The 27,191-nt window shown below is 52.7% G+C and overlaps 1 protein-coding gene across 1 annotated transcript in view; it reads left to right on the forward strand.

Annotated features, from left to right (window-relative positions):
- The window catches only part of ASTN2 (astrotactin 2), a 250,356-nt gene that overhangs the window by 121,688 nt on the left and 101,477 nt on the right, over positions 1 to 27,191 (forward strand). The window contains exons 11-13 of the mRNA XM_065737613.1: positions 5,493 to 5,643; positions 14,222 to 14,388; positions 15,620 to 15,808. Coding sequence (XP_065593685.1) covers positions 5,493 to 5,643; positions 14,222 to 14,388; positions 15,620 to 15,808 — 507 coding nt within the window. The remainder of the gene's footprint in view (positions 1 to 5,492; positions 5,644 to 14,221; positions 14,389 to 15,619; positions 15,809 to 27,191) is intronic.

A 27,191-nucleotide genomic window follows, 5' to 3' on the forward strand; every position in this document is an offset into this window, starting at 1 on the left:
CTGCTGCTAATCATCCCATTTTTCAGTGCTGGGAGTTGTTCACAACCCCTCTGTGTGGGGTCCCTGCAGGGCTGGGGGACCTGGATGTCCCCAGCACTCCTCGCTGTGCCTGCAGCTTTTTGGTCCTGGTGCACCAGTGTGACCATTTCCTGTTGTTTGATTTCTTAGATGCTGAAACTGTGCTTTTCATGTCCTGGCGTGCTGCAGCTTTTTGAACTGTTAGAAATGGTGGTGGAAAGTTTATTTCTTTGCAAGTGAAATTTGGAGTAGTGCTGTAAAAAAAGGGGAGGGGGAATGGGAAAGGGGAATGGGAAGGGGAAGGGGAGGAAAGGGGAGGAAAAAGGAGAGGGAAAAGGGGAGAAGAGGGGAATGGGAAAGAGGAAGGAGAAGGGGAAGGGGAGGAAAGGGGAGGAAAAAGGAGAGGGAAAAGGGGAGAAGAGGGGAATGGGAAAGGGGAAGGAGAAGGGGAAGAGGAAGGTGATAAAAGGGGAGGAAAGGGGAGAGGGGAGGAGAAAAGGAGGAGGAGGAGGAGAAGGAGAAGGAGGAGGGGAGGGGAGGGGAGGGGAGAAGAGGGGAGAGGAGGGGAGGGGAGGGGAGGGGAGGGGAGAAGGGGAGGGGAGGGGAGGGGAGGGGAGGGGAGGGGAGGGGAGGGGAGGGGAGGGGAGAGGAGGGGAGAGGAGAGGAGAGGAGAGGAGAGGAGAGGAGAGGAGAGGAGAGGAGAGGAGAGGAGAGGAGAGGAGAGGAGAGGAGAGGAGAGGAGAGGAGAGGAGAGGAGAGGAGAGGAGAGGAGAGGAGAGGAGAGGAGAGGAGAGGAGAGGAGAGGAGAGGAGAGGAGAGGAGAGGAGAGAGAAAGGAAAAGGGGAAGGAAAAAAAGGAAGAAATGGGTCAGTCTCATCTTGGATAATTGTGGTGCCCTCATAGTTAATGACAAAAGCTAATACAGCTAAATTAGCTATGTCTGTCTCTGTCTGCTGATACAGTCAGCAGAGGAAAGCAGATTGCCTGGAAGTAATTTGCAACAGTCAGCTGAGAGCACTAGCTGAGGTTTTAGGAGCAATTGTACTGATATCGCCGAGATCTGGGGCTCTGTGTTTGTGTGAAAGGAAGAAAATACTTCCATAAGCATTGGACACCTTCAAAACAGGGAAAGTTATATCTCTGCCTTGAGTAATTAGCACCTGGTGAAGCTAATGAGGAGCCTGTGGAAGGTGTACAGCCAGCGGGGATGTGGAGGGGCTGAGCCCTGCGACCTGCTGGGACATGGCCCAGCGCCCCTGGGATGTGTGCACTGCAGGATGGGCTTTGTCAGCTTGCTTTTGTTTTGTGCTGTTTGTTTTTGTTTTGCTTTAATTAAATTTCTTGCCCTTCTGGTTGCCAAGGCGTGCTTCAAAACACTCTGACGGAGCGCCGGTTTTATTGACTCTCTAGCAAGTTATTGAAGCGTGGTAGGAAATGCTTCACACTTTCAACCTCAAGGTTTTTTTTGGAGAGCTGTTTTTTTTTTTGTTATTGTTGTTGTTTTTTTGCAAGTGTTTATTATAGCTTTACCACAAGAAGTGTGCTATCGGGAAGATTGATAGTAAGCAGCTCCTCAGCAGTGTGTGACAGGTAGCTCTGCCGAGTGCCGTCTCCGGTGCCACCCATGTAAGGAGGAGTTCTCCCAGTTTAGGACCTAGCCTGGATGACAGCTTGTCTTCAAACCTCCCACCACTGTTAAAACGACTGAAAAATGCCTGCGGGTACGCCGGGCAGATTTGAGAAACTGATCTCTTTACATAAAATAATAAATCAGCTCCATACCCACACGTCGTGCACCACGTTGGGAAATGCAGCACTCGAAGATTGAAACTGCAAAGTCACAGAACCACAGAACCACCAAGGTTGGAAAAGACCTCCAAGGCCGCCCAGTCCAGCTGTATCACCAATATTTCCCACTAGACCGTGTCCCTCAGTGCAGCATCTGCATGTTGCTGGACCACAAGTCCATAAGGTCAAAGCTGCCACTGCCTTTGGGGCTGCGTTGTAGCATCCCATCATTGTGTATGGCTTCCCAGTGCAGCTCAGCTCTACCAGTGTGGGGCTGTACCTGGTGTGGGGGAGTAGGTGATTATTTATTGCACGTTTGTTGTAAGTTGGGCGTTTAACAGCACAGCTCTTTATAAGCTGAGCCCGTGCTACGATGCAGCCCAACTGGAATGGTCTGTGAGTGTCTGAAGTGCTACAAGCACTAAAAATAACATCTCAAGTTGGCCACCCAGCAGTGGCGAGCACCTTTAATCTCCATTTCTTGTTGCCTTGGTTCCTCAGCTTGAGCATGAAGAAGAGAAAACCTGGGGCTATGGGCAGAGCTGCAAAACAAAGTGACGTGGGTGAGGCTTTGGGGTCTTTAGGGGTGGCTGCAGAGCAGAGAAGCCCCCGGGGGAACTGCATGGCTGCTTTAGCAGAGGGAAAAGAGGAAAGGAGCAGAAAGGACAGGGGTGGGCTGAAAGCACACAAGGTCCTGAGATAGTGTTTTGCATGAAGGGAATGAAGTCCCCTGGCTCAGCTGGGACTTCAGCTGCTGCTCTGGGTAAATCCATCCTTAGGTGAGATGCCCCATGTGCAGAGAGGAAGGGGGGAAGGCAGAAGGAATGAGAGATTAAAGGTAAAAAGGGGCAAAGCCTGAGTGATGGCAGAGCAACATTAGCTTAGTTCTTTCCGGCTTGCATCCTTTTCTTCCTTGTTTTTCTCAGCTGTGGTTAACCTTGTAAGATGCTGAAGCCTTTAACCATCAGCAGGCACTAAAAAGGGGCAGCTAAGTTGAATAACACCCACTAATCCCCTTCCAGAATGAGCTGGAGAGAAGAGCCACTGTGATGCTCAGGAGCTTATTCTGAGTTGAGTACTTCGGAGGCTTTGAGAATTGCATGGTGTTGATATTTCATGAATAAATAACCCACAGCGATATTTGTCGCGGAATCTGCTTCATTAATGAGGTCCTGGAACAAAGGGGAAGGACAGAGAGCTGCCACGAGGTTGAAGACAAAAGTTCTTTCAAGTGAGGCGAGGTGTAGGGGATGGGAAGTGGCACAGGGTGTGGAGCAGAGCTGCTGAGCATCACGTGGACCACTGCCTGCGATATAAGTTGTCAGAAGAGTGGGTTTTAGCACAGCACGGTGTGTGAGCAGCGGGATGTGGGGGAGAGCAGAGCGTGTTTCGTTGGGCTGTGTCATTTTGGGAGGGCTGGGGAGTTACAGCAGGAGTGTGCGTGGCATCAGGATTGAGCTCACTCACTCCTAAGCATCCTTATCTAGAGGACTTCATGTCTCCTTCAGGCTGGTGGGGAGGAGCCCCATCTTCTTCCCAGCAGTCCTCCAGCTCAAGCTGCTTGCATAACTCGCCTGTATTCCCCTGTGAACAGCTACAGCACCCAGATGGGGATCCCGGCAGCACCCAGATGGGGCTGGGAGAGGTAGAAGAGCATGGAGACATTGCAGCATGCACCTCCAGCTGTGTTTCCCTGCTTCCTCAGGCAGCTGATACGTTAGGATGTGTAATGCATTCAAGCTCACCTGTGGGGGTCCGCTGTGCCAGGCCCCGTGTCCGGGAGCAGATCCCCACTGCTGCAGAGCACGAGCAGCCGTTGGTTTGGGCTTCCAGCTTGGCATTATGCAACTGATCAGCACGGGCTGAGCACCTGGCCCCAGATGGGGTTGAGTTTTCCAGGTGGGTGGAAGGAGAGTTGTTATGGGTTCTGTATTTTTATTTAAAAAAGGAAAGGTCTTTTTACATTTACAAGCAGCGTTTTTGGTTACTGAATAATACAGCCTTTCTGTTCCCCTTTTTCTCCCGCAGATATACGTACCCTGAACTAATATATTCTGCCTTTCTCACTCCCTCACTTTGGAGGAGCTGCAAATTCTAGTGGGAACAGAGTGCTAATAGAAAAGGGCCTCTAAAGATATTTGAAACATGACCAAGAAAAGTACAGAGGGAGATTCAGCTCCAAATATGCTGCAAAATCTAGGAGATGGGCCAAGAGAGGGGGAATATGGGAAACGTGATCATTGAGAGGGAAAAGTTAATTGGGAAACATTAATTGGGGTGAAAGTGGGCAGCACATACGGTGAATCCCAGCTTGTATAATTCAAGGCGATAGGAAATCTGAAAATCTGACCTGAAAACTGTGTAGGGCTTCATTATGTTGGGTTTCCCTTTGGATAATTTCTAGCCTTCATGTTTTCAGGACAAAGCTTGGTTAAAGCTCAGAAAGCAGAAGCCAATGTAAGAAAAGAATAAGAAGAAAAAAAATAAAAGAGCCCTTCTAATGATTGATTTATTTTTAAAACCTCTTCATTTTTCTGCCAATCTCATTACCATTTGTTTTCCATGCCTGACTCATGGGTTTTTGAAGGCGTGGTGTCAGTGGGGCTGCGTGCGTGAGCATGATGGCGTGTGCACAGCCCTCCCTCTCGCAGGAGGTAGAGGACTGCTGAATGTTCTTCCTCTGCTGTTTTGTCTCTGGGTTTTCGCACTGAAACCCCAAATCCAGAGAGTGGTGGTGGGCACTGGGTCATTGTGTGGCTTTCAGGTGCTGCAGGGGAAGCGCAGAGCATCGTGCAGCTGCTGGCACTGCCTCGTGGGTGCTTTGAGGCCACGAGGGTCAGTGTTTATTCGCAGCCTTCTGTGTATAACGATGTCATAAATGCCCTGTGGAGGTCAAGTCTGTCTCCATCACTGCTTTGTCCCATGACCTTGGGTAAATGCTTTGTCTCCTGTCTGTCCGTGCTGCTGGTAAGAGAGTAACCGGATCTGGAGCCGCGTTGCAGCAATCTGTTAATATATGCAGTGTGCTTTGAAGATGAAAAATACCTCGGAGATGCTCAAAGCTCTCAATGTGCGTCTGCAACTCCCTTCGCCGGAACCCGGCAGAAAGAAACTGCCCAAGTGCTTTGTCACAGACTAAATCTGCTGTGTGCGCAGCGCAGAGGCAGGGCTGGGAGCTCCTTGGGTCTTTAAGCAGTCACTGAATTGGTTGGCATTTGTGCTAAGGGAGAGCATGGCTGTGCCTGGGTGTGCAGCACAGAGCTGCAGCCCACAGCCCTGGGATAGAGCTGCACCTGGGTCCTCGGCCACATCCCAGCAGAAGTGATGCTGAGTTTGTGTGGCCGTAATTCCTTAGGGTGCTGGCGAGGTGCAGGGCTCGGGTGTGGCAGAGCCAGGAGAGGTTTCACTGTCGTGGATTCACTGTTGTTTAACACAGGGTTGGATTCACACCAGTGCTGCCAACGAGGCCTCTTGTTTGCACAAAAGCAGTGCAGGTGCTTTGCAAACTCTGAGCATGTTGGTTTGTGTCACAGATGTCGAAGTTACGGAGCACATTGTGTACACACAGCAAGGCCATAAACTCCTCATTTTCTTGGCGTCCTCAGGCAGGTTTCCATCATGACAGCACCATGGTGGATGCAATCTGGCTGTGCGCTGCCGCTCTAACGGTGCCTTTTCTCTCCAAGGGAAGAAGCAATGCTGTCCACCTACTTTGAAACCATCAATGACTTGCTCTCCTCTTTCGGGCCGGTTCGGGACTGCTCCCGCAACAATGGCGGCTGCACCCGCAACTTCAAGTGCGTTTCGGATCGCAAGGTGGATTCCACGGGCTGCGTGGTACGTACAGCTGGGCTGGGACGTGGGGGTACAGCTGGGCCACAATGTGGGGGTACAGCTGGGCCACAATGTGGGGGTACAGCTGGGCCAGGACGTGGGGGTACAGCTGGGCCGGGACGTGGGGGTACAGCTGGGCCACGATGTGGGGGTACAGCTGGGCCAGGACGTGGGGGTACAGCTGGGCCACAATGTGGGGGTACAGCTGGGCCACAATGTGGGGGTACAGCTGGGCCAGGACGTGGGGGTACAGCTGGGCCGGGATGTGGGGGTACAGCTGGGCCTGGACGTGGGGGTACAGCTGGGCCGGGACGTGGGGGTACAGCTGGGCTGAGATGTGGGGGCACGCTGGTTGCAGGAACAGCCTCAGGGTGTGGGGGGGAAGCGTGGGGCCCTCACTGCCCCATCCCCTCTTGGCAGTGAATGCCGGGCGGGAAGTTTGCCTCAGGGACTTTGGGGAAAGGGAATCGGATGTGTGAAAGCTGAAGGGATGAGGAATTAGTGTCTGGTGGGGGGTGTCTGTGGGGCTGTCCGCTGTGCCTGGAGCAGAGGGGACATCACCCGCTGCCCCAGCTCTGCAGGCTGAGCCCGTCCCCCTGCTGCCACCGAGGCAGGAGTTAAGTGTCTCTTTATTTATTGAAGATGTTTATACACGGCAGCAGCCTGGAAAGGTCAGGCTGGAGTGGTGCCGTCTCCGGGGCGGCATTTTCATTATCCCCTTCTCCAATTGCTTGTTAAGGCCATTTAACACGACAGCCTGATGTGTCACCGGCAGCACCCGGCCCCGCAGTGCCCGCTGTCTCCTCCTTCCTATCCCTCTCCCTTTTCCTCTTTCTTTCCCCATTACTGTTTCCTTTTGTTCTGCCCCTTGCCAGGAAGGGGCTTGGTTTCTGGAGTATCTTTTTTATTTTTATTTTTTATCTTTTTTTCCCCCCTTTCTCTTTTTGTTCGCCATCATCGTGCTCTGAAAACTAATGCGCCTCGCAGACACTGTCAGAAACAATCGGTGCTCTGATTGCCCTGTGCCTCTGGGAAGAGACGCCTCTTTTTAAAAGTCAGGATATATTAAGATAGAAATTGTCAATAAATTACAGGCCCAGCGTTCACCACGGCGGCGGCAGGAATTGAAAACCGTGTCACTCAGGGAAAGCAGCCCCCCTGGCTTTTGTAATGGCTAAATGGAGCTGGTTTTCAAGGGAACAAAACACATCCAGCAGGAATCACCTCGAGGCCCATCCTGGGGGGATAAAAAAGCACAAAGCAGTGATTCCACCCCTCACGGGGTGGGGTTGCAGGTGATGGAGCTGAGCTGACCCCTTGGCCGCAGTCACTTGGTGACAACCTCTCTCCAAGGCTGCGGGCACGAGCTGGCTCCCAGTGCCGGGAGGGATGGGCTCGTTTGCTGTACATCTGCAGGAATGTCAGTTAGTTTTAAAGCTGAACTGCCGTGAACTCAATTTGCCAATTTGGTGAGTGCTATGGGCAATATTGGGATGTAATTTAATTAAACTATCCCCTTTTTATAGAGTTCAGGGAGCGCTCGCCTGCTAATTTTAGCGCTAGGTTTTCTTCAGCTTTACCCTGGACACTGTTTCTCAAATCATGACATGTTGTTAATCTTTACCAGTCAACAGTTTATTAATTTGCTGAGGACCACAGAAGTATATAATCAGTGGTTCATCAATCAAGGCTAAATCCAACAACTGTTCCAGGCAGGTACCGAGCATGAAATATACATGTGGGCTTGTAAGCAATTAATACACACCAGAGCTGGAGCCTAGCAGCTCAACCAGGGAACAGTGCAAATCTCAAAGATTTCTTACTCCTTTTATTTATAATCATCATCTGTTACCCGTTCCTTCGTGCCCTTAGCACAGCTTCCAGTAATTCTGCAAGGATGGAGGATGCATTTATCTTGGGGCTTTTAGCAGTGCACTCCCTGCCATTACCTAATTGCTTGGCCTTCAGAGGACGTGGCTGTGTGTTGGGGCAGTTGCCTGCGGGTTTTGGTTGAGGCTCTTTGGGCTTCTGAGTGAGACCCAGGCACATCGCTCCATTAAAGCCCAGGACCTGAGCTTCTGAGCACAGTTCCCTCGGGGCTCTTTTCACCTTCCTCGTGGGTTTTTTTCTGTTGTTTTGCCTTGCACCCAGTAGGTGGCATTCGTGCATAATGGTTTTCTGCAGTTCTTTACTTGTCGGAGGTTTTTTATGGCTTGGTTAATTATAAGGAACGTGGCTTACCACCTTGCTGTGACCTCTGTTTGGAACTTGCCCCTCAGCCCTATCTTGCAAAATAAGAGCAGCCCCCAAACCATGCCTGCTCCCATCCCGCTTCTTGCTGTGCCCCGGAGCTGTTGTCAGTCAGGAGGAGCCACAAACACTTCCCAGGAAAGCAAAACTCCAGTAAGCATCTCTAAACCCAGGTGGTCTGTGTGTTGTGTGCAGCCTTGCACTGTGCAAGCTTCCAGGATCACAGCAAACCAGGAGAAAGCATAGGGGAGGAACGAGACAGGTTATTTGTTGCTGATAGAGGAATATATATCACTGATCCCTCCTTCCAACACATGGGTAGCTGCTCAGCCAGGAGGGAAAGGATACTGAAGGAGGGAAAGGGCTTGACCCTCATGTGCTGCTTGTTTAAAGCTGTGAATTGGACCTGAGGGAATGTAGGGAACACCTGTGGCTAAAACTGAGGTTTCCCCACCTGTCGCTTGGATGGGGTTTGCTCACAGCTGCTGATGCTCCCATGGCTCGTCTCTGCCATCCAGCAAGGTGAGTGTGTTGGTGTGTGTGGTTCCTGCACCACAGCTCATCAAGCTTCATCAAGGCTGAGGTCCTGCTAGCACAAAGGTGTTTCTAATATAAGCAGTTCGGCTGCAAGCACAATATAAACTGCTCTTCTTCATGATTATGGGGTCAGCCCATCATCTAGGAGAACATTTGGCTCCACGGTGTGCAGAAAGGAGATGGTTTCTTAATTACATTGCAGCCCTCACTGTGACACCTGTGCAGTGCCTGTCCTGGCCTGTTCAGACACAGAAGGAAGAGAATTCAGCACGGTCCATAAAGATGTATAAGCCTGAGCTCAGCCTGTCTGGAGCTAATCCTCCCCTTTTGCTCCATTCAACATCAAAATGACGAGCTGCTCCTCAGCTGCTGCAAAGCACTGCAGAGAAATGGTTTAATTTAAGAGGGTATTCATTTCATAGAGAAGTGGGATTAGAAAGGAGAGAAGACCAGTGGCCTCCCTGGTCTCCTGCTGCCAGCCCAAGTTATCCTGGGTTTAGAGACCCAGCGAGACCAAGAGACCAAGGCGAGCATGGGAACACTTGGAAATGAAGCTGAGGACTGATGTTTATTGGGGACATTGGGTGTTGGGAGTTCCAGCCCCAAAAAGCAGTGCAGAAATGCCTCACGTGCAAATTCCAGACTGTGTTGGTTCAAAACGTCTCTGCCCTGTGAAGGAGGGGGAAATGTTTCATTCCAACATTATCATCTGGAGTTTTATGTCATATGTCACATTATCCCAGTGTACAGCCTGAAATAAAAACAAAATTAAGCAGTGGAAACCAAAACATTTCAACCTTGTCAAAATTAAATGCTTTCCTAATTTCCCAGTGAATTTTGAGATGTAATTGATGGAATCCCATAAAGCACTTAAGCTTCATCAAATCTGCATTTTCCGACAGACAATTGTTCATTGAAAAATAAAAACTCATCCGTCCCTGCCTTAAGAGGCACCTAGCTAATTATGTGGAGATGCACAACACGAAGGGGAGGGAGATGAGGAGGAAACCGTTCTCTTCTAATCCCATCAAAGTGTAGCTGGCTCCTTGAAGCAGAAGATTACTACTTATGTGTGTTGGGTGGAAGCAGGAGCCCCTGGTGCTATTGAGATGGAGGCACTGAGGTGAGCTGGAGGTCTCTGTGTTGAGAGAAGGTGACTGAGATGATAAAATCCCATCTTTTGTGTTGGCTTTTGCAGTGGCATCCCATAGAGGTCCCAGTTGGTGCCTCTTCCCTCTAACTACATTAGACTGGGTTGTTGTGTGTTCTGGTCACATCACACTTGGTTTGGGTCCTTGGCTTTGGTTTGGATCCTGGACTTCGGTTTGAATCCTGGGCTTTGGTTTCAGACCTTGATTTTGGCATGTACCCAGGCTTTTCCCTGAGGTCAGATGAATCTGTAGTTGAATTTGTGGTCTCCCAAAGGGTTCTGGTGGTGCCAGGCTCCCCTGTGTCGTGGGAAGCAAGTGCCCCAGTGGGCAGGAGCTGATAGTGTGCTCCGAAACGTGCTGGCAGGGTGTCCTGGGGACACACCGAGGACGTGAGCTACTGCTGCATGTGCTTTGGAACCTGCAAAACAGATGGGGCTGATTTTCTGAAGCTAAAATAATGAGTGATGATCTTGAGATGGAAAACGGAGCAGGGAGAAAAGAGTAGGAAGATAATGACTGTTATTTCAGCAAACAGTTGTAATGTTGCCCTCTGGGAAGGATGCTCCCTGCAGTGGGGTTATGGGGGGGGAAGGGGGTGAGGACATTGCTGCCCATGGAGGTGATGGAAGGATGGCCCTGGAGAGAAAGGGACATGCAGAGCCCCAAAAGGCCTTCAGATCCAGGGAAGTGGAGGCAGTGCCAAGCCAAAGCTTTCTAAATATATATATGTGGACACAAAGGAATTTAATGTGTTTGTGTCATTTCTGAGCTCCAACAAGCAAATAAAATACATGCCGGCGCATAGTTCAGAGCTCATTAAAACACTGGCACTTGCTAGTGCCTCAGCAGTACCTCAGATTAATGGCTTTGTTTCCCACTGGGGAGGTTCTTCGGTGCTGAGGAAGAATGTCTGTAACGAAGGTGAGTTCATTAGTGCCTTTGGACTCTTTCACACCCGGTGCTGGAGCCCCACACTGCGCTGGGGGTAGGAGGGAAAGCTGTGACCTCGGGAAGATGGTTTGGTGCACTGCCTGTCTGTGTGTCCATCCAGCATGGAGGAGCTGTTCCATTGGTGCTCCGACTGCCTGAGCCTGTTGTGGATGGGTTTGGCACTGCCAATGAAACTCCCAGTGACCCCACCAGCTCCCTGGGTGCAGGGCTGGGTCCTCACCTCCACACCTCAGGTACGGGGTACCCAGCTCACGCCGAGTTGGGCAGAAGCAGGAGTCTGTGTGGGAGAAGTGCCTGACACAAAGGCTGTGATTATTGAGAAAACAGAGGAGAATAGTAAAAAGCACACTGTGCTCTCTACCAAAACACTTGATTAAATATTCTTTGTTTTTTTAAGTAACACAGAAGAGGAGCGGAGCTGTGAGCAGGCAGTGCTGGGGCAGAGCTGGCTCCTCTCGGGAGGAACCGTGTTGGTAATGAGGCACACGTTTTGTTTCCAGTGACCCCTTTACCTGTCTCACTGCTAATGATCTTAGTAAAAGAGAAAGAAAAAAAGGGCCTTCGCTCACCAACACAAACAATCCAGATGGATGTTTTCCTAAGCTACGCTCTCGTATGGATTGCAGTGGGAAGGGGCTGCCTTGCAGTGCGTGTGCCTTGGCTTGGCTGAGGATGGGGGCTGTGGGCTGGCAGGAGGTGGTTCCGTGGTGTCACACAGTGATGTTCTGTCATGCAGTGAGGTCCTGCTGAGGTGACAGCGTGGGACAGGTGGGTCCCCTTTGGTCTGAGCCAGCAGAGTGGTGGCTTAGGGCCTCCAAGCACACATGTTCCTACACCCACTGCTGCTCCATGGCACTCTGGTGACATAATTTCAAAGGGTACAAAGCACACTGCTCTGAAAACCAGGTAAAAATAGCACGTTCTTATTCAGCATCTCTGCTCCCTGTGTGTGCTTGGAGTTCGTTTTGCTGACAGCAGTGATAGAGCAGGACCTCGGGCTGTGCCCGGTGCGAACAAGGACGATGAGCTGATGTCCATCCGCATCGTCAGCAGAGCACGCACTGAGCTGACCTCAGCTCTGCCTTCCCAAACCAGGCAGGAGCTGGGCTGCAGTTTTGTGTCTGTGCATCACGTTCTGTCTGCAGGATGTGTGTTATCTGTGAGAGTGTACAAGAAAACAAGAAACTCAGCTTTCTTTTCAATCCCAAGAGCAATTTTGAGGGTGAAGCATCGCCACAGAAACCAATGCATTGTGTATCTCAAAGGTCTTTTCCAACCTAAATGGTTGGAATCCCTAGCCTAACAGGCTCTGTGATTCCTGGAGAGACTCACGGTGTCTGCAGGACACAGAATTACACTGGCACAGTGATGTCTTTGGCTTTCTGAGGCAGTGGCAGTCTGGAATCCTTCCTCTCCTCCTCTTTCCCCTCTGCAGCCTGGACCAAGCACCGCTGTGGGGTTCCTGTTTTTGCTGCTCATATCCCCCTGTGAAGCATGGGCTGACAGGCTGGAGCGAGATCCCTTGGTTCTAGCATAACCACAATCATTTGAGTTGGAAGAGGCCTTTAAAAGCCATCTGGGCTACCTCCCTGCAGTGAGCAGGGGCACAACAAAATCAGGTTGCTCAGTGCCTGTGTCACGAGCCAAGCTGATGTAACAAGGGAATCCCTGGAGCTAGTGGGTGCTGGGATCCCTTTATCTCCCTGGAGCCAACAGAAAATCTGATTTCCATGCTGGCTTTCCCAATGGAGCAGGGTGGGACGTGTCATCCCTGAGCACACAGACAGAATTATTGGCTGAGTTACTTATTGATTTTCTAATCATTTTCAGACACAGCCCCCCATCCTGTGTCACTGCCAAGGCAGATCACAAATTGAACTGCAGCTGAATTGATGTGGGATTGATTAAAACTCTCAGTAATTATTGGTTCTCTGCTGCCCAAGCCAGACAAATCAATGTCAGCAATAATAGATACGGTCCTTTATAAAAGCCCGGAACACACAGAGCAAATGCTGTTTTTGTAAGGGGCACAGCGTGGCCACAAAGGCCAGGTTGGTGCACGCACTGTTCTTCTGCATCGTTCTGACTCTCTCAGTCTATGAGTAAAAGCAGAAAGGCACTCACCAAACAGCAGGACATCCTGATTGCAAGTGCTCTGCTCGGTGGACAGGCAGACCTGCAGGAAGTTTCCTTGTGCCAGCTCCTCTCTCTGTCCACCTGCAAATCCCTACTTTCTGCTGGAGCTGCTGACATCCTGCAGGAGAAAACGCCGTGCCCTGTTGGTTTGCTTGCTGTCCCCATTTCCTTGTCCCCAAAGAGGAGCACAGCTTTCTGTCCCCAGGGAGCTGCTGGATGGGGATGGATGCAGGGATGCTTTCATTTGCACATTTCGTGCTGAGCTATTTGTATGCCATAATTAATGCCTATTAGGATGCACAATTACAAACAGAAGCCAAGTGTGATTCCTAGTGATTAAAAGCCAAACTGGGGTATCCTGAGGGGTCTCCATGAGCAGAGCAGGACAAGGCAGGGAGGGCCCAGAGTGACCCACTAACCCAGTCCCAGGCTTTGCCCTGCAGGCTGGGCAGGGCACAGAGCATGGGTTCTTCACTGCAGTCCTGTTGCTCCTGCTGACTTCAGCTCCTGGCAGCTCCCTGCAGCATCCTTGAGAGCACCCTGGGGAGTGCTGGCTGACACGCCGGGCCTGGGAGTGGGGACATGGCCACGGTGCCACGTGTCCTCGGGGAGATGTGTCCCCACCAGTTTGCACAGCTCTCATTGTACCCTGGGGCTGCAGATGCAGAGGAGAATGCAGTAGATACGTATGATGTACACAGAGTCACAGCCATGCCTCTCTCGATCCCACTTCCCAGGCAGCTCAGCAGCGAAAAGCACAGATTGTTCCAAGTATCCTCTCCTCCTTCATATCCATTCCGTGTACGCAGGCAGACAGATCCTGCTCCCGTCTCCTGGGGAGTGTTCAGAGGGGACAGGAGCTGCCTCCTCCTCCCCAAATCGTTCCCCCCCTCACCCCGTGCCAGCAGATTGCTGCTCAGCAGTGTGAGCTGGGCTGGGCAGCCACTGGCCCTTCCCATGACAGCAAACACGGGGTGCAGGGGCTCCTGAACTTTTATTAATATGTACGGCGTTTTGCTCACATGGAAAATTGATTTTCTTTTTTAAGCACGAAGCATAGTGGTTTTATAACCTTTCTTCTGCTTGACAGAAGCCATTTATAACCCGCCTTCATCACTACCTGTACAAGCTCCAGTCTAACTCATCCTCAAGAAATTCCATAATGCATTTTTAATTGCGAGCCGTTCCTCGGCAAGATTTATGTATTTTCTCAAGGACTGGTGGCCTTTTTGTTGTTGTTGTGTGCCCACACGTTTGGTGAAAAGGGATAAATAACGGGAGCGGAACAGAAGACCGCTTTAATCTGGGTGACAACTTATTGATGGCATTTGCTGCCTGCTGGCTTTTATCTTCTGGGACAAGGAAAGCCAGCTGGGGAGCTGAAATTAAAACCCAGAGCCAGATCCCTGCTGGTGTGAATCAGCACTCTCCCTGCCCTTCTGACTCACCGGGGCTGCGGTCCCGTCCTCCCCGCTCCTCCATCACAGAGCAGCGATGTCCACGTCACGTGACCATGGGATCTGGGGGTAACCTCAGTGCATCCCTTCTCCCTACAGTGCCCTGAGGACCTCCGGCCCATGAAGGATGGCACCGGCTGCTACGACTTCTCCAAAGGCATCGACTGCTCAGACGGCTTCAACGGCGGCTGCGAGCAGCTCTGCCTGCAGCAAACCCTACCTCTGCCCCACGACCCCTCATCCAGCACCATCTTCATGTTCTGCGGGTGAGTCCCCCCCCCACGCTCCCATTTCTTGTGCGGGTGCTCTGGGGGGACGGGTGCCCAGCAGAGGAGGGCTCTTTGCAGAGCTCCCTTCCAGCAGGCACCTGCTCCTCCTGCAGGGAAAAGCAAACACGAGGAGTGGTGGCAGTGGGGCGAGCAGATGCACCCTGCTCGTCTGGTGGTGGAACGCTTGGATGTGTGACTCACTGCAAACATACTGAGAAGTTGTACATTGTGTGTTGTGAGGGGAGGAGAGGTGGAGGACTCATTTTCTTTTTTTTTTTTTTTTCCCTGCTCTTGTGACTGTCTTAAAATAGATTTTCATCCCTGATTTTGGCCGCGATCCTATAATCCTACACAATTTGGCGTTTGCTCTCAGGAAAATCTCCCCGGCTACAGGATGCTCTGAAGGCAGCATGGTGCTCCGCAGCCTTCCTGCTGCCCGGCCCCACTCTGGGCTGAGCATCCATCCCTGTGCTGGCACCTGGCAGCAGCCTCCTCCTTGTCTTCATGGGAGGGGTTGGGGTGAAGGAGAGGGAAACTCCTGCGAAGGAGTTTCCCATAGGAGAGTGAGACAGAAACACAGAGAGGAATGAGAAGGTGATGGTAACCTGTGGGTGCAGCACAGCTCCCCAGAGAGGAGCTGGCCGTGTCAGAAAGCTGCTGTTTGGGTTTTGGATTATTTTTCCCCTTTGTTTTTATCTTTTTTATTATTTTTGTTTAGCAGCACACAGAGCTGAGTCACCAACAGACAGCTTGTTGTCTTTTCTGTGCCTGTGAGGGGGCTGGAAAGACATATGGGCACCACCTCTGTGGGGTCAAGGAGTCTGGGAGTGGGATGGGACCTCTGTCTGAGCCTGCAGTGGGCACCAGAGCAGAGCTGGACTTTGATCATCTGTTCTCAAGGACAGAGACTTTTTCCCTTGGTTTTGCACAATCCCTGCTCAGAGGAAGGTGTCTGTAGTAGGGACAAGGGAGCAGCCACAGTAGAGCTGCATCCTTGCAGAAGGGCACTGATATGAGGAAAAAGGGGAAGTGGCTCCAGATTTGGTGTTGCTCTTGGCTGGGGAGCATCAGTGCATCTGGGGGCTCTGGGGGGCAGTGGGAAAGAGTGGTGTGTTCAGCTCTGCTCTGCAGCATGGGACAGTTCCCAGGGCTCAGGGTTGATATCCAGGCAAGGATGAGGGGTTTGGATAGGGTCAGGGTCCCTCTGATGCAGCTCGTGGTCCTGCAGGTGCGTGGAGGAGTACAAGCTGGCCCCCGATGGCAAGTCCTGCCTCATGCTGTCTGACATCTGCGAGGGTCCCAAGTGCCTGAAGTCAGATGCTAAGTTCAATGACACACTCTTTGGGGAGATGCTGCACGGCTACAACAACAGGAGCCAACATGTCAACCAGGGCCAGGTGTTCCAGATGACGTTCAGGTATGGCCCCACTCCACTCCATATGGGGAACATTAAGGTGGGCAGATGGGAATGAGGCTCGGTGGTGTGGGAGCAGCAGCTCTGACACATCAGCCAGCAGATATATGGGGAAGAGAACACAAGGGCAGCAAACTTCCATGATTTTCCTATTTGTTCATCCTTCGTGCATAGGGTCCTTCTGTACTGGTGGATGTCACTTTGGCTGAATGTTTTGATGGACTTCTCCTTGCCTTCTTGTCCCATTAGCACTGATATATTCCATCTCTATCACATCTTGCAATGAGTTCTGCCATGTAGTCGCACGCACCATGAGAAAGTATCACCTCTTGTGTGTTTTCAGCCTTATGGGAGGGAATTCTATTCAGCACCCCAGGTATAACACTGGGAGAAGCTTTGTCAATGGCATAAAAAGAAACAGCATTGACTAAGTGAAGTGAGATGAATGTTACACATCATAGGGTGTGGAGATGCTGGTGAGCATGGTGGGGTGGGTTGGGATTAGACTTGGTGATCTCAGAGGTCTTTTTCAACCTTAAGGGATGTATAGTTAACAGAATAAGGAGCTCAAATAGTATTTATATGGATGGATGGTTAATAGAGTAAACAACTCAAATAGTATGGTAGTTAGGTTGTATAACGAGAAAGACTACGACAGTGGAAAAGAATAATCAAAAAAAGATGGAATGCTCACTCTTGTCCCAAGCTTGCAGTAGAAAAACTCCAAAGGAAGCAATCTCCAGAAAGAAATCCTTCCTCAGTGGCCCTTAAATGAGGTCTAGGAGAGGATGCTAGGCTCCACCCCTTCTGGTCACACAGGTGCATTGCCTTCACCTGTGTTCCCATGGCTGACTCAGTGCTCACCTCAGGTGATCAGTCTGTGGTTCAGCAGTTCCCATACAATGGTTCTATGGTCCTGGGTGTCAGAGAGCAGAACAAGGCTGCCATGTGGTTTCTTCACTTCTACCGAATGTAGCCACATTCTGAGTGGATGCAAACCTAGGTGGACCTATGAATTTCATAGCACCTGTGCTGAGCAGTGTCAGGAGAGGACACATCTGGGAGCACTCAGCCCATATGCCACCCAGACACTGCTCTTCCTCATGCAGCATCTGCAGCACACCAAGGTTCTTTCCTTATTCAGTCACTGAGACCTCGTTGCTGCCTCTGATTTCAGCTGAGTTGTGGGTGCTCCCCGCCTCTGGCCTTGCTGCTTTGCTGGGTACTTCTTCCCCTGCTGAGTGTGAAAGTCTTCCTAGCTATGAATTCACACTGAACTCTGGCCTTTTGCTCCAGGGATGGCAGATGAATTACAGGCTCCACCAGCAGCGAGGCGTGCAGAAAGCGGCAGCCAGCACAGTGCTCGGAGCCAACGGAGCCGCAGCCTTTGCTGGAAGTGAGAATTGACAACACACGAAGGCAATTTTCCCTGCAGGCTCCTCTCTGCATTCCCTCTTTCTCTTGTGCTGCAGCTCTGTGGGTCCTTCAGAGCAGAGGTCTGCAGAGCTGAAATGTTTCATGAGCTTAAAAGTCGAGCAGGTGTGAGGGGTCTATAAGGTCCCCAAATCAGGGATCTACCCAGCATAGATGGGATCCCCCCAGCGCTGCTTGTGCAGTGACCTGTGGCTCTAGCATACAGGTGTCCAGGTCAGAAAGGACTCCTGGAGAGGCATCCTCGTTTCTGAGGCCACAAATCTTGCTTCAAAGGGCTTTCAGCTCTTTGGGGACAATGAGAAGGGCTTGCCTGCCTGCACACCCGCACTGCCCACAGCCCGGCGTGCCGGAGGGCTCTGCAGTAGGAGCACCATTACATCATCTCCTAACAAGGGAAGAGAAGGAGGTTAATGGAGAAGAAATTATTAACTAAAAGATGTAATTTGCCTCTGATTTTCATAGATATTCAAGAACCTCTCTGAGCATTAAGACACCAGCTGTTAGAGAAGCCCTTAATTTGGTGCATTTGAAACATAGCAGGAAGCTGCCTAATACCAGGGATTAAAAGCCTGTTTCTGCAAAGTAGGAGCAAGAACCTGCTATCAGAACAAGGGGCTGAGTATTTTAGAAGGATTTATAACCGCCGGGATCCTTTAGCTATGCAGATGTGACAGTCCTCTGAATGGTGTCTGCTTCCCGTGTTGCTCCATCTTCAGTGTCTTTAATAAATAGGATATTCTGGATCCGCCCAGTGTGTCAGCATGGGAGGCTTTGTGCTGGGAGCAGCAGTGCCTCTCAGTTCAGCAGCACATCCATCCCATCAAGGCTGGGTGGTCCCTCAGCCACCCGGCAGCCCACAGAGATCATAGAAGCACAGAATGGTTTGGGTTGGATGGGACCTTACAGAGCATCGTGTTCCAACTCCCCGGAGCTGGAGGAGTGCTGATGGTTTGTTTTGTCCACGGTGGTTGAGTTGCTCTGCAGATGTGTTGGAGAAGCAGGAGTAGAGGTTTCTGCTTGGAGGAGTTCTCCACATCGCTGCTGCTGTTGCTGTTTTATTGCAGCCACTTCAGTTTTCTGGGCACCCTTTTCTATTTTTAGCATTTTCTTCTCTTTGGCCAAGTGCGGTGCGGTGTTCATAACTACACAGGATCAGAGCTCATCTATTCCAGTCACACCTCTGGGTTTAGCCAGGAGCTCAGCACTGGCTCCAACTCACTAAAGACAAGATTAGAGTGATTTTCCCCCCTTTGCCTCACAGTGGGGCAGAGCTTGAACTCCACACGGTGCCCAAATCACCAGGGGACGATTTTCCAAATGGATTGTTTGTTACTTCCTTATCTGCTTCGTGCCATCTCTTTGCCACAGGGGAATAGAGATTTTTGTTTAAGACATGTTTGCAGTTTCAGACTGTTGCTTTTATGCCATTAATATGTAGAAAACCCAAATTACTACCCGCAGAGCCAGTTTTGCTTGCTAGCTTATTGCTGCATGGCAAATGGGATGCTGAAGCCCACACACCTCACCCTTTTTCCTGCCTATTGCAGCCCTACAGCTCTTGCCCTAGGGCATTGCCCTGCAAAGCAAGGAGCAGCTCCTGTCTGCCTGTCATGCCACGGGGGTCCCCCACTAAGCCCCCCAGAGTTTTGATGCTTTGAAGTTCCTAGATGATGGGGCAGAGAAGTACTTGAAATGGCTCCTGGGGGGAGGGGGAGGGTGCACGTTTGGTGGCTGCAGTGTGGTGAGGATTGGTGGCAGTGCTCCCATGCTGCTTGATGCAAAAAGAAATCCTAAACACTGAGTGCTTTCACGTCTTCATAGGCAGAGGGGGTGGTTTCTGGGGATGCAGGGCCGCTGTGCCATGCCAAGCAGCTTCCTGCAGCTCCATTCCCTCTGCAGACCCAACCTTGTAGCCAGCAGGAACCCTGCATGGAAAACAGAGCTGTGCTTCCTCACTGCTCTATGGAGAAGGGGCAGGGAACCGCAGCCTGCCCCGTGCTGGCAGGGACACGAGGGGCTGGCTGGGGGCTGCAGAGGGGTGGGTGCCTGTGCTCATGTGCTGCCAGCCCACTGCTGCTGCAGAGCCCTGCTGCCACTGCCAGTCAGCATGCCGGGCTGCTGAACCGATGCAGGGAATTGTCATAATATTGATGGGAGGTTGGCAAGTTAATTTTAAATCTGTTGCTCCTTCCCCTCTCTGCTTTTCAGCCCTTAATAAACCAGCAGGCCGTGCTGGCACCCCCACCAGGAGCTGCTTTTGGAGACATCCCCAAGCCAGGGCTCGCCCAGTGCACACCCGTGGGTGCTGTGGGACCAGTTGGGTTGGTGGGACCAGTTGCAGGGGCTGTGCTGGCACGGCCCTTTGGGATCACCTGGCAGCCCCAGCGAGGCCATCCTGCTGCCCTGCAGCACCACAGACATTAAGTGTATAACTAGTTAAATTAACGCTATTGATTTCTTTTTCTCCTCTTTGAAACCTCGGAGTGCAGCAGTTATAATTGTGCTGTTTATTATTCCCGTGCTGGCAAGCTGTGTGCCAGGCACTGCCTGAGCGCCGTGTTTACCTATTACCCTTCAGGCCGGGATAACAGATAGATCTCTTTTCCAGTGGCTGCCTCCCATTTCATTCCTCTTTTTATTATTTGTTGCTGCAATTCCATTACCTGTTCACACTCTGAAGCCTGAGACATGCTGGTTGGAAGCAACGATGCCTCTCCGAGGCAGGTTGATGCCTCAGGCCTCGCTCCCATGGAGCTGAACCACGCTGTGCCAGCCGGAGCGGGCAGCGGGGCTGTAGGGCTTTGGCAGCTTTGTGGGGCTGAGGTGGGATGCTCTGCCCCATTGCCTGCTCCTATTGCCCGTAGGGCTGCAATAACTGGGCAGTGGATCAGGGAGGTGATGGGGTCACTGTCCCTGGAGCTGTTCCAGAACCATGGAGGTGTAGCACTGAGGGTCAGTGGGCACAGTGGGGTGGGGTTGGAGTGGGGGATCTGAGAGATCATTTCCATCCTTAATGATCGTGTGGTCCTGTGTGTGGGACCTGCTGCAGGAGCATCCCTGTCTGTCACTGTGCCACTCACTGCCACGCATGGGGGCATTGCCACCCCCATCAGGCTCTTTTATTTTCCACCCCTCACCGTATCAGCGATATCCCAGCTGCCTTCCTGTGTTCACCATCCCTTTTCAGAGCCTGTGATGGTTGCACGTAGGCACATCTTACGTATTTCGAGTGCGTCTGCACTCCAGAGGATAAGAACTGAGGTTCAGTCAAGTTCAGGATGTAAATGACTAATGCAATTAGCACAGCACCCCGTCACTTAGCTTACTATTGCATCCTGCGTGCATCAGCCCCACTCCATTTCAAAGTTTGCATCCCACAGAGCAGAAGAACAGATTGTGCCGCTTGGAGCCGGTGTTTCCAGCAGTCTGCAGCCACATGCTTTCACACGGGGCTGTTAGCAGTCTCTTTATTATTGTAGCAAAACAAAAGCAAGCCTCATGCAAATGATACCCTATGGACAACGCAGGGGGGCTGGGTGGGACGGAGTAAAGTGTTTTTAAAACAGTGCTGATTGAGATGTGAGCAATAGGTGCAGTGTGTGTGCTGGCGGTTTTCAGCCTCCTCCTGCACCCGGTGAGACTGGGACTCCAGCAGTGGGACAGCTCAACCTTGGGGAGCACGGGCACGGCCGACACAGCTCCTGCTGTCACATTGCCTCTCTGGGCACGTCCCTGAGCTGCTGTGCCGTGTCCCACCCTGTGCCAGCAGCAGCTCAGCCCGGCTCGGTGCCCGTCTGCTGCTTGGCCGTTGCTGGGGGGTCCGTGCTGCAGCTCGCTCCTGGCTGCCCTCGGAGGGGTGCCAGGGAGCTGCTGCCACCCCGCTCCCCTTGGCCCCGCAGCACGTCTGTGTCTGCGCAGATGTTTGTATTATCTGCAGCCGATGAAAATATTCATTATCTTGTTAGCTGCCGCGGAGAAGGAAGTTGGGATTTGCATTTTCACAGCTAATCACGCAGCGCTGAGCAGAGCCTGTCACCCGGCAGTGCTAATTGAGCAGGAGCCCTCCCACTGCCCCTGCCCACGGCCGGGGCAGCTCCAGGACAGGGGCTGTGTGCTGGGCGGGCACTCGGCCCCGAATCGTGGGTGAGGAAAGGGTCAGAATGGGAGAGAAGGGACACAAACCCGTACAGGAGCAAAGAGATCTCAGGGCAGCCTCCTGCTGCTGGCACTGCCATGCTGAGCTGCCCCACAGGGCGGAGGGGAGCAGCCCTGGGGACGGCCTCGCTGACCTGTTGGCTTTCCCATTGCTGACTTTTATGATGCTAATTATAGCTGGCGTTATTGCATAGTTAATCTGCGTTCTTAAGAGATGGGGTGGAGATTGGTTTTATAATAATAACAGCTCAGATTCGTAGAGTGCAGTGCGTCCCAGGGGGTCCTCGCTGGCTTTATGGCCTTACAGCAGTGTGGAGAGGAATAGCTCCTCTCTTCCCTGCTCTGACACAGGACGCAGCTGCTCCTGGGTGTGGGGCAGCCACACAGCTTGGAGCTGTGATAGCTGAGGCTCACTGCGTGCAGCTCCTTGGCAGCCACCAGCAGCACAAGCTATGAATGAGACGCATCCCAGATACGTCCCCTGCTTGCACCGTGGACACTGCTGCAGCTGCACCTCTACTCATCACCAGTACCAGCGCATCACGCACTGGAGCTTCCCCACCCAGGGACTGCATCATCCCAGTGTTGCCCTGGCTGCAGGCAGTGCACGTGGTGGCACAGGGGTATCTGAGCGAAGCCATGCCTGCTTCCAGCCAGCAGCACAGTGGACCCAGCTGCTCATCCCTGGCCTCCAGTGATGCTTGTGTGTGTGCGTGGAGCCTCCCATGGGCTGCTGGGCTCTGTAATCATTTCCTTGAGATGGGGGTTCGGGGTACTAGTGCCAGCTCGTTGCTCCAGTGCAGGCTGGACGAGTGGAGGAGGCACCTGGTGCATGCAGAGCAGCATGCAGTGCAGCTCCGTGCCCACAGCCCTGCGCTGGGGGCTGCACTGCTCAGCAGCTGCAGCGTTACTGGAGGGCAGCAGCAAACAGCTGGCAAATGTGACAGCTCTGCCACTTGTCATTAGGTGCGATGGCATGGAGGAGCTGGGAGAAGGGAAGAGGGACAAAAGGTGCTCCTGGAGCCTGGCACAGGGCTGTGCTCTGTTGTTGTGGGAGGATGAGACACAGAACCCAACCCCGTGGTGGCAGTAATTAACTTTGCAGCGATGCAACTTTGCAGACGCAGTCGCAAATTTCAGCTCATTAACAGTACGGCCTCGGCTGCCCGGTACAGCCAGGGAGACACTGCTTAGGGCCACGTCCTGCACGCAGGGCTGCCCCACAGGGATGGGGCTCCCGTGGGCACCCACTTGTGGATCTGCACTGGCACACAGCAGGCGTTGCGTGGAGAGAACACAGACGGCTGAGCTGCGCTGAAATGCCTTTGTCAGAGTGCCAGCATACGCAGTGCACGGTGATATTACGGCCCCGCCGCTGCCTGTGGCTGTTTTTCCTCTGCTTCTAATGACTAATAGAGAGAAGACAAAACAATTTCTATTAGTTTCTCCCACGCTGCAGTGGGTTTCTTATTTTCCAAACCTCATTAGAGTTTGTAATACCGCAGCGGTAGTCAAGAGCAGTCCGAATCAGCCTAGGGGAAAAGAAGAGCTGAGGAGATGGGATGTGCTGCCCAGGCTCAGCACTGCTCCTGGCTCAAGTCCAGGGGCCCTTCTGATTCCTTTCCAAGCACTTATGCCTTATCTCCATCTTAAAGGTTAAGATGAAGCTTAGGAGAAAAAAAAAACCCCACAAAAACGCTTAAGATCAATTGTTATAGAAATGGATGCGTGCAGTGGGCAGAGAGCTGGGGCTGCAGTCACACTGGAAAGGCAGAGGGTTTTTGGAAGGCAGTGAGCGTGGTTCCTGGCAGGGTGTAGCAGTGTGGGGCTGCTGGGGGCTGCTCTGGCTCTGGCCCCAGTCCTGCAGGCATTGTGTGTGCATTGGGCACCTGCCTCGTGCTGGCTCCTTGGGAAATCCCAACGTGCAGTCCTGGCTCCTGTGAAGTCAGTGGGAGTTTTGTTACTTGTTGCCTCGTTACAAATAAGCCTAATGAAAGCTGCAGGCTTGGAGCTGCTTGAGCAACACTCGGGAAATGATTGCAAACAACGCCCAAACCCAAACTACGGGAGGGGAGCTGCAAGGCACGCCAACACCCAGCTCAGGGCACACTGCCTCCACTGCAGGACGGCCGTGTGTCCGTCTGTCTGACCCCACGACACCTTCCCACCCCACTCGTGTCAACAACTGGCCGAGCTGTGAAGCCAACAGTGTGAGCCCTGCAGCTCTGAGCCACCGCTGACCCCACGGAGGACACCTGGAGCAGCAGATCCGTGGAGCAGAGCATCCTCCTGTCAGCCCTCTGCCTATGGGCTCCTTCCTCATCAACCACTGCAGCTGCTGGGTGTCCTCAGGACCGTCCCATGGAGTGAGGGTGGCCTGGCACCCACGGGACCTCTGCAAGGAGTGCTTTGCAGTTCCATCATTAAGGCATAAATGCAGCTCTGTGTACCTTCGCTCTGCCTGCTCTGTAGGCACAGTGTGTTGCTGTGGGAACCACAACTTTCCGAGTTTGTTTCCACTCCAAACCATTTCAGCACATTCCCAACAGGAGTTCCAGAGGGAGAAAGATGCACAGCCTGCAGCGAGATCTCAATCCCAGGAGATGCGTTTTAGTGGGATAAATAAATAGGTGTGTAATGGGGAGCAAAGGGAAGGGGGGAGTGGGCAGAGGAGGGGGAGTAATAGGTAACAAATGGGTGCGAAGACGTGGTGGTGGTGGGGTCTGGGGGTTGGGGACATTCGGTGGTGTCATCCATTGTGGGGTCACTGGATCCGAGGAGGGGACAGTTTGGTGTTCACGGTTTGGGGACACCTGGAGGAGGATGGGGTTGAGGTGGCTGTTGGCAGTGTAGGCACATGGCTGCAGGGCGGTGGAGAGATGCAATGCTGCTGACCCTGGCTTGGCACGGGCAGTGTGGAGAATCCATTTCTTGGTCCAGCAGCAGCACTAACACCCACAGAGCCAGGGCCTGGCTTACCATGAAGTGATGTCAGTGTTCTTGCCTTCCTCAAGTCCCATATCCAGACATCATGTGCTGGTTGTTCCCATCACCGTGCTATGTCTAAGTGCCCACGTGCCCACCCCCAGTCATTGCTGGTCCCAATCCCCCATAGGATGGCTCTGGTGCTCCGAGGGGATGCTGTGAGGCAGATCACAGTGCTGAGCACAGCACTGTGCCCAAGGACGGGGAGCACCACGTGTGCCCCCTGGCAGCCACAAACATGCTGCAGCCCCAGTGCTCCATGATTTACCTCCCTGCAACACCTCAATTTAAATGCTAATTCTCCCGTGCTGAGGGGCGAAGCAGATGGTGCACGGTGTTGGGTGGTTACTTGGCACTCCGTGTGGCCAGGAGGAATAGCAGTGTGCTCCCCCAGCCCCATCAGCCAAGTTTGGGAGCTGGAGGAGACCCCCAGGCCTGGCAAAGCCTCCTGGGTGTCTGCTGTGTCCCATCTTGTTAACGGGAGCGGGGGCTCACTGCCATAATGAGCTGTGTTTGGAGTAAGGAGAGCACTGCTCATGGTTTATAAATCACTGGTGCCTGAGGTCGGGGAGAAACGTGGGGAGATTTATGGCGTGCTTACCTTCCCCAGAGTGGCTGTGGAAACACGACACCCTCGTGTCTGTCTCATAGCGACTCCATAGATCATACTTTGTGTGATTACAAGTGGAAAAGTAGGAGCCCTTTCCAACCATCCCTGGATCAAGCTGGGCTCTGGTGAGCTCACAGCTGCAAAACTCTGCTCTGAAGGGACACTGGGCCAGAAGTTGGCATCGAGCAGCCTCAGATCCACTGCACCCTCCCTGTGCCATTGCACCTCAGAAGGGAGATGAACAAATTCTTCTTGCAGGGGAAGGAGTCCTCCCCGACTTCCACAGCAGAGCTGTGCAGGGAGCACAGTCCTCGCACTGGTGCTGCGCCGAACACAGCCACCCTGGATGATAATGTGATTAACATTTGTAGCTGTGCCGGCTTAGATAAGGGTAATTAAATCTCATGCTTCAGGGCATCAGCTAATCACTCACGGGGTCATTTTTTTTTTTTACTTTTAACCTCTTCTCTTTTTTCTTTTTTGCCCCTTCCTGAATTTCTTTGCCCATCCACCACGATGCGCTGTGTGTATCCGCTGTCAGCTCCTCAGCTCATGGCCGCTGTGGGATGTGGGGGTTGTGGCCACATCCAGAGGACCCCCACTGCTCCCCAGGAACACTGCAGATCTGTGGGAGCCCATGGGATGCTGGTGGTGATCCCTTGTGGTGATGGCTGCAGGGCTGCACTCCACTGCATCACGGATTTATAGCATGACTTTGGGGCTGTTGTTTAAGGTCACGTTCCCCCCAAAATTCCCCAGCACGTGGATGCAGTTTCAGAAGGGCAGGAGGACACAGTCGCAGTGGGGAAGCACTCTGGGCTGCATGCTGGGGGGACTGGGGCAGTGGGGGAGAAATCATTCTCTCTTCAGTGACCCAGGATCTGTCAGCAGACCCAGTGCACCTCCCTTGCAGGGGTGCCATGAGCTGATGTGTTGGGTCCGTGTGCGTTCCTGAGAGGTCGTGCTGTGAGGTGCTGCAGGTGGGAGGAGAGGCAGGATGGGATGTGAGGTGGGATGTGGTTCTGTCAGAGCTCAGAGTGCCGTGGTTCTGCTCAGTGCTTCCAGTGGATGCAGTAAGCTGGCAGTAACTCTCACTTTGTGGATGGAGGGCGACGGTAACCGCAGGGTTATTAATAAGGAGAGGAAGAGGAGCTGCAGCCCTCTGCCGGCTGCTGGCCCTCAGCACACTGCCCGGCTTGCTGTGGGTTTGGTTTGTCCCCCATCAGCCCTCCCCAGCACGGTGGGTGAGGTGGCAGCACGGTGGCTCTGCGGTGCCTGCCATCACCCGGCGTGGTCACAGTGGTGGCACGCAGAAGGATGCGTGCGGTGGAGCTGCACCCTGGAAGAGCAGCAGCTTTGGGTCAGGGAGGGAGGAGATGCAGAGAAGTGCCATTGCACTGCTGCAGTTCGAGCTTTTAACGCTGCTTTGAGCATGTGCGCGCCCACATCCGTATGCGCAGGACCCACCTGCACTTGGCCCTTGTTTTTCCCCAACCTTTCGACTGCAGAGCAGTTAAAGCAAATGGCATTACAGCAAGCAGCACTGCAGAGCGTGGCTCTTTGGTAAATACCTTTTTACAGAGGCGTCAGCGGTGACCAGCAGCCGTGCATACAGATCGGCCTCGCGCCGCGGGCACCGCTCCTGCTGCCTCAGCACAGCCTCTGTCCCCACTGGGACGGTGTCCACAGTGTCCCTTCCTCTCCCCTGTGCGTGCTGGAGGCAGCACACAAGGCTGGGCACACCTCTGCTTGCTGTCCCTTGCTGTCACTTGTGGGTGACATCCTGTCACGCTGCAGGCTGAGCTGTGTCCCACACGGGGCATCTCTTCTCGCCCGGGTGTAGGGAACGTGGGATTGCAGATCCGCATTTGCATTGCTCAGGCAGCAAAGGGCTTAGAACAGCAAATCACTGCTCTGCCACTGGGGATCCCGTGTGTGATCAATGGGAGATTTGTGAGCGCACGTGTGAGCGAGAGGATTTTCCCTGCAGACAAATAAAACACTGTTTTTCCCTGGCAGTGCCTAAAGTGAAGCTCCTGAGACTCCCATCAGGTGCTGGAAGCTTTGAGATGAGGAGCGGGGAGATGCATCCCCTGCTCTGCTCCTATATCCCTATGTGTTGTAGTGGCTGCATCCAACCCGGAGCAGCATCACACCACACCAGCACCCGTGGAAGTGATTGTGCCCCTCCGAGCATCATGT

The sequence above is a fragment of the Cyrtonyx montezumae genome, unplaced genomic scaffold (assembly GCF_038088225.1).
Source record: "Cyrtonyx montezumae isolate F1298 unplaced genomic scaffold, pur_monq_1.0 scaffold_20, whole genome shotgun sequence".
Classification (NCBI taxonomy): domain Eukaryota; kingdom Metazoa; phylum Chordata; class Aves; order Galliformes; family Odontophoridae; genus Cyrtonyx; species Cyrtonyx montezumae.